General features: G+C 36.2%; 1 protein-coding gene across 1 annotated transcript in view; it reads left to right on the top strand.

The window, feature by feature from the left end:
• The first annotated feature begins 178 nt into the window (after positions 1 to 178).
• LOC121316917 (spliceosome-associated protein CWC27 homolog) overlaps positions 179 to 14,268 on the top strand; it is an 88,010-nt gene continuing 73,920 nt past the window's right edge. The window contains 11 exon segments of the mRNA XM_041252293.1: positions 179 to 374; positions 2,520 to 2,616; positions 2,857 to 2,969; positions 5,058 to 5,201; positions 5,335 to 5,433; positions 5,601 to 5,704; positions 7,862 to 7,933; positions 9,051 to 9,054; positions 10,625 to 10,704; positions 11,366 to 11,405; positions 12,052 to 12,221. Coding sequence (XP_041108227.1) covers positions 333 to 374; positions 2,520 to 2,616; positions 2,857 to 2,969; positions 5,058 to 5,201; positions 5,335 to 5,433; positions 5,601 to 5,704; positions 7,862 to 7,933; positions 9,051 to 9,054; positions 10,625 to 10,704; positions 11,366 to 11,405; positions 12,052 to 12,221 — 965 coding nt within the window. The 5' untranslated portion in view covers positions 179 to 332.

The following is a 14,268-nucleotide window of genomic DNA, read 5'->3' on the forward strand; positions in this document are numbered from 1 at the left end:
AATAAATAAATACAATACAACGTTTTTCAGTAGAATGTAATAATATACCTTTATTTGTTTAATATATTTGTGTCCTTTTTATTAAAACATCGTTTAATTTGATTTATTTTCTTGCTATGTTAAATGTGTGCACCTTGGTCGTGAACTCACCCCTATTTTTCCCATGCGTGATTTTGTTTTTCAACAACATGGCGGTATATTTACATTGCTTTCTCTAATTTAGCTCGTGGGTTGTTATTACTGTCAGAAATCAAAGGGAAGACTGATACTTTTATATTTTATTCTTTCTGTTTTAAGTTGTATAATTTAATTGTATCAACCAGAAGAAAACAATGAGTAACATTTATATACAAGAACCCCCAACGAATGGAAAGGTAGGTTAACATGTTTGTTTTTGTTTAGTGGTACAGTAATTAATTGGACAGCACAAGTGATTTCCGGTGTCATGTTTTGTTATTTTGTATATTCGTGTTGCTACTGAATACTTGTTTGACTTAGTAGATTATACAGGCTTCGTTACGGAAGCTGTCACGCACACAGTAGGTCTCTTCCACCTGGCACTGCAGAGGTACTGTGTTGCATGCATTATTATTATTATGGATATAATGTTACTGGTTAAGCTTCATATTATTATTATCTGCAGTAGAGGATTTAGCTAGAAATAGTACTTTATCTTACCAACATTTCACATGTGGATCAGTTCTTTTGAGATTTGAAGTGGCCGTTGTTTAGCAGTTCACGCATCTGGAGTGACGCACAAAGGATGTCTTGGTCACATCCCAATAATAATTAAAATGTATATGCCCTCAATAAAAACGAGACCTAATGAACTAACTGACGTCTTTGTGCTATTCATTCCGTTGAGACTGCAGATGAATAGTCCCTCACATTTCAGGTGACTTTTCCAGCACTTGGAGACTGGAGCTAAAGATTGTGGGAAGTTGTCCAAAATACTATTAAATTATTACAGTCCTGCCTTTTTGACAGACAGTGTAAAATCAGAAGAAATTAACATGTTGACTAAAGTGTTTAGTTCAAGATATTCAGCCAATGAAATGTTATTAACAAGGAGGGGATTTTTTTAAATCTATTTTATAGAGATGTTTTCGATCTTTTTAAATATTCTAAAATTAAACACATCAGAAACCTTAACAGGTCTCAAGATAACGTTTGAAACGCCACGATTTTTTACTCACCCTGAAATTTTAGCGGGTAAAAGTCAATATGGTTTCCTATTTCCATTAGCTACGTAGATCTCCCATGTAAAGTTTTTAAAGCAAATATGTATTTTTGGTATTACACTACTAAGTTTTCTTGCCTTCCAGGAAGTTTGTTACTGCCTTGCCTCCTTGGTCTTTTCACCCCGGCATTGTCTTTTGGGTTATAAAGCACATCAATAAATATGGGAAGCAGCAGATTGGTTATTGACAGGAAAGAAACCAGTGAAGGGCTGACCTCTTGCAAACAGACATTTCGAAATGGATATGCATGGTGGAGAACGTTTATGGAACTATTTTGTTAGATACAATTACTTCAATAGAATGGGAATCACTGTCATGTAAGCATATGCTGACACTCAAGTGCGGGTCAGTGATGCTGATTGGGATAATATACCATTCAAGTTGAAACAATTGACCAAACAGCTGCTTCAATTCATGCTGATTGCTGCGCTCCACTAAGGCTAATAAAGCAGTTGGCAGGAATCAGCGCAAATTCAAGCCAATTCAAGCCGCTGTTTCTTTCAGTTGTTTAAATTGGAATTACTAAATTACCATGGCAATCAAAACCAATCACCCTTGCCTTTGTGATAGCATCTGCTTGCTGCAGAATAATCCAATAACCGGTTTATGCAGCTCATAACAAAAATACACACATCCGCATTCAAACAAAAGTATTTTATTTTCATTATAATTGAATGTATTCTGTACCATAATTAATCCATGTTTTCAAGACATGATGATCACATATTATTTAGGTAGTGTGAATAGATTAAAGGTGGATGCAGAATCTGAGCATTAGGTACACAATTATGAATCTGCAAGCGGCACAGGTCAGAGCCAGATGATGATCAATGTGCCAGTTGATTGGGATGTATTCATCAAGAAATAGTTTGTTGAATGGTTTGGAATAATGCACATAAATATTTATGGATATTTGCTAATTCGTTATTGTAAAATACGAAGAAACAAACTGTTGCTGCCATATGTGTCCAACACATCAATGAAGAACTGAGCAAAAAAATAAATGATCACTGCTTTATTCCTCAGTGACTGAATAATCTAATGTAGACCAGATACATTTTGTATTTGATATATCGAGCACAGTGCATTCTTTTAAAACCTGATATTTCAGGTACATATTTTTTGATTTACAGGATAGTATTACCCCTCAAGTTTATACTGTATGCTGTAGAATTCTTAAGCCACACTGCACTTGCCAAGATCATGTTTTGTTTGCTTTCATCTGCATGAAAGCAGCAAATCTCACCTGCAAAACAATTGTACTGCTTTGTTCTCCAGGTATTGTTAAAGACGTCGGCAGGTGATATTGATATTGAACTGTGGTCCAAAGAGGCCCCAAAAGCATGCAGAAATTTTGTTCAACTTTGCATGGAAGGTAAGCATTTAGATTCTCTTTACTGGTCTTCATAGCGTTAGTGCTTTTTGCTCATTTTTTGTTATTTGACAAGAATATTTGTTTAATTTATTATTAAGCTGTTTATTTTCCGTTAACCTAGCATATTTTTTTTGCTTAATCTATTCAGAAAATGGGAAAGTGATTATGTTTCTTATGTCAATAAGTGGTAATAAAAAAGATTGTAAAGTCTTAATTATCAAAGAAATTCTTTCTTTTAAGGGTACTATGACAGTACAATTTTCCACCGTGTTGTCCCAGAATTTATCGTGCAGGGAGGGGATCCCACTGGAACAGGAACTGGAGGAGAATCCATCTATGGACGCCCCTTTAAGGTAAGTAATCTCAAGAGTATACTGTATTTCATTAAATGCCTTTAAGAGTTCAGAATGTAATGTTGCCTGGAGATCAAATGTTAGTGCTAGTCCAAAGAGGAGAAGCTCTGTGTAATTCTTATGTGTTTAGATGGCCTGTTCTTCTAGTGATACAAAATCTAAAAGCTGTTTTTGTCGTTAATATTATATCTGGTTAAGGGAAGTGCTAAATAGCCTGATACATCCTTTTTACTGTATTTAGTAGTTTACTGTGTTAGCTTGCTGTTGGGTGTTATCAAGCATTTTCAGCTGACCCACATTGTCAATTGATCTAGTCCTTCTCAGCACTAACTTTTAGGCCTAATTGTTACGTTTTCCCTTTTCCCTGTTTTTTAAAATTTTATATATATATATATAAAATATATATTTTTTTTTCTTGACATCTAGTCAAAGTCCCCTTTCCTGAATTACATCTTAAATTTAAAGCCATGTGCTGCAGTAAATATTAAAATGAGTCGCCTTGCACTTCAGTCTCGCGGAGAATAATGTTTAACCGCATAATTTATTTGGACTGATTTGGACTAACTTGGTGGAACTTGTTGATGTTTAAGTAAGAGTATAAAATGTTTTTTTCGATATCTCTTAGCAAACCAATAGGATGTAAAAAAAGCTGATTTGCTAATATAGGTTTGTATACCCTTGACTGTTCTCTCTCCTTGATATTTTTTCCCAGATGCTCTTTAGTTGGGTTCTCGTAAAGTATATTCACAGATGTGTATTTCAATTTCATGTGTCTAAAACCTCATTCTAATGTTTTGTAATAGACTCATCATTGTCAGCAATCAGACAGTGTGTAGCAATTTAAAAAGCAAATGGAAAGCTTGGTTATTAACTCAGAAGTACAAATCCGTAGAAATATGATAAGGTTGTATAATTCACTGGCTTGAAAGAGACCAGCGAAGAGCAATCGGACTAATCTTGGGATTTAAAGGAATGAGCCACTGTCGTAGGTTGAGAGAATTTGATATGCTGGAATTTTAAAAGACTGATGATACGTATGATGTCCGAGGCCAAATATGTTTTGTTTACTGTAGACTAGGGACGGGCATTTCAATATATTTTACTAATCAAATACACGTCATTTAGTAAACGATTAATTAATTACAATATTATACTTTACATCAACGTGCCACTGGCTAAAAATAATGCTTGCATAATACCATTAAGTAGCTGTTTTTAATAGCAGGATGTCTAATACAAGTACAGTATGCATAAAGCCCAATTTATGCATCGTTTCTAAACAACAATTAAAGGCAACATACAGATTATAATGCATCAATAAATTATGTCTTCATTGGAAAACTATGAAATCTAAATAAATGTGTCCATTATGTAACATATCATATTGAATGCAGTGCATACCTCCCGGGCCTGGTGTACGTTCTGCTGCAAGAAGCTTTATAAGCTACAGAGTAGATGTTAAGTCATTGAATGTCATTAACTAAAAGTCACGTTATTATTATTATTTTTTTGTTCATTATTTATTCAGCCCTGTCCTTCAACAGTGCTGATAGTCAGTGTGTCTTTAGCCATCATTTCAACTGTTCGGTTTGTTATTCGCTGCTTTGTAGAGTGACTTTTGGTGGAGCAAGCTGTAAGGGTTTGTTGATGTACTGGTACTTCTGCTGCTTGTGCAAGGCATACTCTCAATCTTGCAGTCAGCAGAGCACAAGATTTACAGCTGGGCCTCTCTCTCCAGGTCGTATGATATCGGTTTGCTTACTAATATTAATATCAACCCCAAACTTTTTGGTGATGCAGCTCTGAGAAAGGTCCAGTGACAATGTATAATCATGATTTTTGGTGATGCAGCTCTGAGAAGGGTCCAGTGACAATGTAGAATAATGTTTAAGATGAATACATTCTGTGTTCTTAAGTAGGTGTTAAACTGTATTGTTCATTCTTTTGCTGGTTGTTACAATTTAAATGGCTGTATCCTTGAGTACATCAACAAAAGCCTGAAAATAAGAAAGTTAGACAATGTGTTTTATGGTCTCTTTTTCATTCTGAAAGACCTTGATAGATATGTCTTCTATTTTTAAATTGCAGGATGAATTCCATTCCAGGCTGCGTTTCAACAGAAGAGGACTGGTTGCCATGGCAAACGCTGGACCCCATGATAATGGCAGCCAGTTTTTCTTTACATTGGGCCGTGCAGATGAGCTTAATAACAAACACACTATATTCGGAAAGGTAATAAAATGTGCCTTAAATATTTCCAGCATTAGATCCAGTTTTCATTTTGGATTGGATCTTATTATGTATATGTGTATAAAGTTAATGTAGAATTTAGAATCCATTTCTAAAATGCTGGTTTGTTTTCTAGGTTACAGGAGATACAGTGTACAATATGTTGCGATTAGCAGAAGTGGAAACGGATAAAGATGACAGGCCACTTAATGCACACAAAGTACGATCTACTGAGGTAAATAAAACATTACTTTTTTAATCAACAATCCTCAAGATTTTTCAAAGTACTGTGACAAGTTACTGAAAAAAGTACTAGTCTGGTTAGTTTTGTTTGAACCACTAAAAATGTCTGCAGTCCCCCATTTTTCCCCACAATCATGATTTATAAATATTTTCTCGCAGGTGTTGCACAGTCCCTTTGATGACATAGTTCCACGGGCAGTAAAAAACATTAAAAAGGAAAAAGAAAAGGACGACGGAAAGAAATTTCAGTCCAAAGCCACAAAGTAATTTTTTTTCATTATTCTTTATTTAAGCAATATCTGCTGGGTGCAGCAAGAGTGCAGTACAGTCTTCAGAGTGGCTAACATTTGAGATTAAGCTGTTTTTTGTTTTATATTATACTTATACAGTCTCCATGTACACTCAATTCTTTCTCTAGTTATGGGTATTACATGGTAAGTGTTTTGGTCTTTCATTTTTTAAAATCTTGGAATTTTAATAAAGTTCAGTTATGTGCTGCCTCGTCTCCTGAATCTGGTGTGAACTGATCAGTCATTTGAGTTGGTGAAAGGCTGTTTGCCGTGCTGTTAGTGGCATGTGTGCCATGTCATTTAATTGTAGAATAACAGGATTTTGAATCATTACAGTACTACCAGGAATAATAAAAAATCAGTTTCTTCAAAAAATGATCACTTGCAGTAGCATATAATCAGAGGTGAACAAAATGGCACTGTAAACTATAGAAACCAGATGCTGTGTAGAGATGAAGGTACGTGATTAGGAGAGCATATTCTAATATGCAGCTAATCACAAGAATGAAGACTCAAGCCCATTTGAAAATAATTTCTGCTCTGGACTGCATTCATTCCTGCTTCCTTCGGTAGGTTCAGTGGCATTGTTCATCTTTGTTTATCTGTAAAGGTCATATATTTATCAATCTTCATTTGTTTTATACAATCTATATAGTCCTTTTTAATGAATATATTTCTCAGGTTATTTTTGAACCATGTAACCAAAAATACAAGGGAGTCAAATAACTTGAATGTGGAGCACTGGTTTCAGCATTATTTGTGTTAACACATACTGTATGTATGGTGAAATTGAGTTTGACTCCACTCATGTAAAGCAGCAGTATATTTTGTGTCTGTCTGGGATTCTTCTGTGAACTCCACATTTGTATAGTCCTGCTATCGCGTTTGTCGCATCCATCTTTCTAATATTATTACAAACTCATTTTCATTGTTTTTCATGTAGTGAGAGGATTGCATCTGAGATCTTTGGACTTTTTTATATTTGGAATATTTTATCATAGCATCCCTCTGAATTCATATAAAGGGGTTCCATTAGACCTACTTGTTTCTAATTTAGAATTAAAAAAAAAAAAAAATCCTTCTGGACCTTTTTTTTAAGTTTCTGCAGAGTACTTGTTTCATTGGTCAAATTTAAAATGTATTAGGGATACAATAATATGTGTTTTTTTTTTTATTGTGCTCAATCTTTTCTAACAAATGTATCTCAGCAGACTGACTCTTGAGAAGCTGATAAGAACATTTTATAAAATAAATTGCCTTGGCAGATTGAATGTTAAATACAGAGAGAAATATGCAACAATTTTCATCTATTAACTGCTTTCATGTTTTCTAGTGCGTACAAACTGTGCATACCATGATAAAGCAACCTGCGTATATTCTGTTAGACCACAGCTGCTGTGCTCTCAATTGCTTTATAAAATAATATAGCTGTTTGATTTGCAGAGAGAGGGGGTAAGAGAAGCATAAACAATAGATCAAAGTTATTCAGTCCTCATGAATGAACATTTTCTATCCCAATAACACAAACTAAGTGCTAGCACTTTATTTCTCTGTATGACATGTACATCAGAAAACAGTGAAATGCTGAAAAGACTAATTAGTGAAGATCCCTTATATCACTTTTACGTGTGTGTGTGTATTCTTTAGCACATTGTGAGTATCAGGATCTAGAGGGCCTGTTTTTTGTTTTTACATATATGCAGTGTACGGTTCACTACAGTGTAAAATTCTGAGTTATTTTGGCTACTGGCTATTTATTGTCGTTGAATATTTTTGACCCATTAAAACATGACTTTGACAAGTTAAGACTTTGTGAATAGGGTCCTTTGTTTTTGCCACTAAATTCACATTTAGGCTATACAGATCGTTTGTGTGCTGTGCAGTGCAGAGGTGACCTTGTTCAGGCAGCTGTTAGTTTGTACATTGAGTTTGTCCACTTGACGTTTCTTTCATAATTTGGTAATTGGATTTTTTTACTCTGTTATCTTGGTCAAGTACCTACGCTCCTCTGCTTCCCCAATATGAACCATTTGAACTAACTACTATTCTGTAATTCAATTGCTGAAAGGCATATAAATGATACATGGTATTTCTCAACATTTGTATAATATTTCCCTTTATTTTCTTTAGGAATTTCAGTTTGCTTTCTTTCGGCTCTCGCAGCTAAGAGGCAGAAGTTCGGAAGCCAGTTAGGTCAGTCAGGTCCCTTAGTCACAAAGGAGGAAGATTCAGTAAAGGACTTGACATGTATTCTGGTATTGCTATGTATGAACTATATATATATTATATTATATATATATATATATATATATATATATATATATATATATATATATATATATATATATATATATAAGCATTTATTATAGAGCCTTTAACCAAAATGCTTTACAAGTTTTTAGAATTTGTACAATCTGAAAAAATGGGTGAGGAAAAAGGGTAAGATTATTGGGGCAGGGTGAGGAGATTAATAGCTATACGAAAGCAAGGGCCAGAGGCTAGGTCAGGGTCGGGCAGGCAAGGTCATAACAGGAGGTTGGAGGCCAGGAGTAAGGGTAGATGGGTTAGAGAGAAAAGAAGAGTGTTAAGGGAGGAGAAAAAACTGCATAGAGTGAGTGACTGTTTTATGATGAGTGGGAGTTTATTCCAATTAGGGGAGCAAGAAGAGAGAAGGAACAGGATTGGGCACAGGGCGAGGGTGGGACATAGAGGGACAGTAGTGATTGGGAGGACAATCACTACTGGAGGTAGTGAACTCAAGGAGGAATATAATAGGAAATTAGTGCAGCCAGATAAGGTGGGGCAAGGCCATGGAGAGATTTATATACTAGTTTATGTACTAGTGTTAGAAGCAATGGGGGAACAATGTAGGTGGAGGTTGAAGTCGCCGAAGAGAATGAATGGGTAGGGGAGAGGGAGAAGGGAGGAGAGGAGGCAGTCGAGGTGGTGGGGGGGGGGGAAAATTGGGGGGGGGGGGGGGGGGGGGGGGGGGGCGGGAGGACAATAAATGACAAGAAAGGTAGTGCGGGGGGGAGGCAAAGGAGTTAAGTTGGTACTCAAAAGAGGGGAAGGTGGTAGTTATTGTGTGAGGGGGACCAGGGGTCCAGGAGGCTGGCGTAAGTAATCCAGTACTGCCGCCTTTACCAACTGGGCGGAGGGTTAAGTGGTGTGATCCCTGTTTCAGTGAGTGCAAGGACATCGAGGTTGAGGGAGAGGAACGCATCTAAGGTGGCTGCCTGCTAGTTGCAGACTGAACATGCGTTCCAGCGGCTTATTTTGTTTGGAGAGTGGACGGAGGGAGTTTCAGGGACTGGGAAAGTCAGGTGATGACGGGGGAAGGGAGTTTTTACTGATGGGAGAGTTAAATCAGGTTTGTGGGAAGGGAGCAACAGGGGTTGGTTACTTTGTAGCGGGGAGAGATTGGAAGGAGGGGGATGTGATAAATAAGGAGGGGGCTGGTTGGCATGGAGGAATAAGGAGCTCACACTGAGCCTGGAATTAGACACAAGGTCAACACTGAAAGCAAGATTGGAGGGAAGTACTTTGGGTAGGGAGGGGGTGGGGAGCTATGCGGCAAGCTTTGTTGTAAATGGCCTCCCAGCCGTGGCTTGATGACGTGGTCACCTGCTCCGCCTCCAGCAGGTCAGAAGCTCGAACAGCGGAGCCAGGTGAGCAAGAAAAAATACCATGAAGACAGTGCAGAGCTGAATGTGCACACAAACCTGAACGGCAGATGTAGAACGTCCTCCCATCAGTGCTGTCGTCCAACTACCACGTGTCACTATGAACGTGTCACAGCTATATATATATATATATATATATAATATATATATATATATATATAGATATATATATAATATATATATATATATAGATATATATAATCATATTATCCGAAAACCAAGATGACCCAAAAAGCTATTGAACTGTTATTGTATAATTATTATGCTATTGTATAATTCATGAATGTGCATGTTATTCCAGAGATACAAAGCACACATTTTAAGTGTAATTGCCCAAAACTTTTAATGTTCTGCATTTTTTAAAGGGTTTGTATGAATAATTTACAAAAACATAGTATCTGAATATTTTTTGTCTTTTGACGGGCAGTATTCTGAAAATTGTAGTATAAAAAACTGATTACTATTATTTTATTATTTATTATCATTTATTTGGCAGACTCCTTCATCCAAATGAACCTTTCCTCCTTCTGATTTGAAGCCTTTCACACACACCCTCCACCCCAGTCCTGGCTTTATTTATGTCTGGGAAAACATTTCCATAAATTATCTCTGCCATCCATACCCGCTCATTTATATAGGCCTCAAATGTGCAGTTTTTAAAGAAACATGTGTTCTAGCAAATGTGTGTTTTCACTTCAAAACATGATGTCTAGTACTACACTAGATTAAAGAAAACTCTGTTTGTAAGCCATGCTTTTAGACTGCCTTGTACATCCTGGGTCATTTCATCTGAAGAGTGAAACTGTCCCCACCCCTTCCCTGGCTTCTTTCTTGTCAATAACCTTGTCAATAACTTCCCATAGTGACTGAAGTGCTTTCAGACAGTAACAGACTGACCCAGAACACACTGCTGAGGTGAAATGACCCAGGAATCTCAAGTGTGAACAGATGAATAAGTCATTGAAAGTGAGCGCTTCCTTTAAACTAAAGTAGTACAAGATGCCAGGTTTTAATGTTAAAACGTTTTTCTTTTAAAACTGCACACTCTAGAGCTATGTTGCTAATAGAAGTGTAACATGGCTATGATTGATGGAATTATTTTGTCAGCTACCATTACTTTAAGGAACTAATTTATTTTAAACCTAGCCAAAAGAGTACATGTTGCGTGTACTTTCTGTGCTAAGTGTTTTTTGTTTGCTTTTTTTTCTAGAGTATGAAGGGAAGAAGCAAGAGCAGTCACGATTTACTGAAAGGTGACCCAAGATTGAGTTCAATTCCTGCTGTAGACCGGTATAATTAATATATTTTTTTTATCATTGCAATTTATGTTAATAGTTTGCTTTTAATGCCCAAGGACGTCTTTATATTAGTGGTTTGAATCCTGTTGTGATTGTCATGTTTCATGTCCTATTTCTCACAGATGGTTCATCCATGTGTAACATCAGCACTATTGTATTTCATTGTATCAAATGAAATGCTCTTTCAGACTGCTTAATATCAATAATAACATTTTAAAAAATCAGTCAGGTTTGATCCGTTTTTTTTGCTTTAAAAGACTTTCAATACCTCCTCTGCCCAAAACCATTTGAGTGATTGTATTTCTGTTGGCTTATTTAATCAGCTCTGGTAAAATGTAGTTTATTTTATTTATTTATATATATATTTTTGGCATTTACAGTAATACTAGATACACATGGATAGTTTACCTGAAAGTGATGTAGCTCAGTGCAATGTTATATTGTTCTTGGCTTGTTTTCTAAAATGTAAAACAAGAACTATGTGCTCTGATTTATTTTATTTTTTTTGTTTTGGATTTTTACAAAACAAATTCCCAGACCCAAGACAGTTTTTTTTTTTTTTGTTTTTGTTTTTTTCTTCATACTCTGTCAAGTTAAATGCTTTATGTAACTGGTTGTATGAGATGCTAACTGTAATTTAACTTTTCTTACAGGGGACAAAAGTCTAAAAGTCAAAGAGGGGATTCGTTTGAGGTATGTTATGAAAATTATAAAAAATGCAATGGTATTGATTTGAGGGGTGTCCTGGAAACATGTGATGCCAAAATTCCAGTCACCTATTTTTGCTTATTTTTTGTTACATCATAGAGGGGTTAGGAGAAACTAAACAGGAATCTTACATTTCATTCCCTTCCATTCACTGTGTAGGTCTCGCAGGTGCAGTTTTGAAAGACGCACATATTAGAAGTGTTGTTTTTAATTATTTATTTATTTATAATTGTATCTGATACCATGCTACTGTAGGCACACTTACACTTTGAAGATCGTTTCACTTCAGCAATGTTTTGGGAATCAAAGCATGTCACTGGTACAAAGCACCTCCGTCTTTAAGGGAAACAGCTGGTTGGTTAATAACAGGAAATAAAGTGTAAAAGAGGAGAGAATTTCACACTCCAGGTAAAATGACCTACTGTAGAAAGTGCAAGTATAAAACACTAATCAGAGCTTCCTTTTACCTAGTATGGTACCAGATACTGTTTTTAAAATGAAATATATCAGCTATGTTTCCTATAACATGCTTTTTTAAAACCTGTACAGAGACCACTGTAGAGAGCAGAATAAGTAATATGTTTGAAATGATTTCATTAGATGTAACCCCTTTATATTAATGTTTTGAAAGGGCGAGGAGGTGGAAGATGAAGAGGGAGGTGCAGACGACAGTGATTGCAACACCGAAGAAAGGCAGCAAATGAAAGACAGGATCTCAAAGAAACTGAAAAAAGACAAAAATGAAGATGTCAAACAGGAGCCTGGAGAGAAAGAGGAAAGGGTTATGAAAACCAGCCGTAGGTGAGTGAATACCCACAGAAACCTGCTCTCTGCTACATGTGTACCGTTTGTACTGTATTAAATGTGTTCTATTTTGTATTCACATTGTTTTATATTTAAATTTAAACCAGCATCAAAATCCAATTTTTGGGATGCATTTATGTCTCCAATTTAGTGAATTTTCTCACCTGAAGTGTAATCTTGTAATAATCTCAAGATGATGATATATTGCACCTTTTCCCCATTACTCCAAGTGGACATTGTTTGGAGTTTACAAGAATAGCAGAATCTTTGAAAGGCAATAACTTTTTTTCCTGTAATTGTGACTGCTGCAACACTCGGACAAGTGCTTTCACACCAAGTCCATTGAAATGTTGTTGCCCAAAATGTTTTAAACCTGACCAGCAGGTGGCACATAAGCACACAAAACAATCCACTGAAAACTCCTGACTGGAGCATATCTACTAAGCATCTATGGAAACATATAATACTAGGTGGATCCTTTCCTGTCAAACAAATAAGTGAACCTTTTAAAGCAACATTTCCTAAACTGTGTTCCACTTGACCCCCTAGACAACTTTTTTGGTCAACAGACCCAGAAAATGATAAAACAACAGATCTATCTAATGTTCGAAAAATGTCCGTTAACTGATGTGGTGAGAGACAGGTTTTGTGATACCTACAGACAATATACATTTAAGTTCGCAGCAGTACAGTTTTTCTTTCTTGTTTTATCATTTTCAGTTTGGATATCATTTTAAAATCATCTTGCAAAGGGATCCTCTGCACAAAAAGTGTGAGAACCTCTAGAAATGTGCTCTATCTGCTCTCCCCATAGTCCCATTGTATCTCTTTTACTACAGCACACTGCAACAACTCAACCCTTCACCAGAGACTTCAAATTGCACCAAATATAGATACATAATAATTTTGATGGTTTCTTTAATACAATTCCAGAACAATTTCTTGCACAGAAATTAGTATTTAATTGGCATCTGTCAATAACAGATCACACACAATTTTTAGATTTAATTACTATTGCTGCAAGCATGTTCTTTAAGCATAATAACTGTCACAAGCAAAGAAAAGCATGACAATTGAATAATGATTTAGCACATGTATTACGTCTAACTTTATTATAACTCTGCCATTTACACTGGCAGGAAAACATTGTGCCAAGACAAAGCAGTACTGTCTGTACAGACATTAGTCACTGTTGCATTTGCGCTGCTCTGCCTGAGCTTACAGTAAACCAGTTGCTGTTGTATCTGTATCTCACCACACTATCACACATACAACATTTACAACAAGCTATTATCAATAAAAGCTAAATTACAGTTGGTTGAATGTACAATATACAATATCTTTTTCATAATCATGATTATCTCTGGCATTTCCTCCAAAAGAACACAAATACTTGACGCTCTTTCGACATTTTATGTTTCTTTGGCAATGGTTTCATTTTGTTTGCTCCAAATAAATCAAAATAACATGTACAACAGCACGACCATATCACATAAAGTATTCTCCATATTGTGCATGATGGAAAGTTTTTCCAGAGAGAACTTCCATGTTTGTTGATTAGAGCAAATGTTTCTACATCCCTGCTGCAATCTGGCCCATGCTGTGTGTCCATCAACAAAAATCTAGCTAAACAGAATAAAGAGAAATGTTCCTTGCGGAAGTGAAACCCTCATGCAGGCGTGGCTTTTTGTTATTGCGTCGGCTAATGAGCGATCGTCAAGCATTTTGTCTCGCTCAACCCAGGTCAAAGCGTGTCGACCCACATCCTGAGGTGAGTCGCTGGGACCCAGGTTAACCTGTATACGACCCAGGTACATGGTTTCATATTACGCGGGGATTGTGACCCGGGTAGGAATACCAGTGTGAAAGGGGCTTTCGTTTGCAAGTGAACCACGATTCGAATCACTTGCAAGTGAGCTAGGTGTGAAAGTGCCCTTAATGTAAACAGCCACCATATTTATCACCAATTAAAACAAGGCCTGTAAAGCGGACAATAATAGTATACATTCAAAACAAATATTTCACACCAACATAATAATTAACA

This window comes from Polyodon spathula, chromosome 1 (assembly GCF_017654505.1).
Source record: "Polyodon spathula isolate WHYD16114869_AA chromosome 1, ASM1765450v1, whole genome shotgun sequence".
Classification (NCBI taxonomy): Eukaryota; Metazoa; Chordata; class Actinopteri; order Acipenseriformes; family Polyodontidae; genus Polyodon; species Polyodon spathula.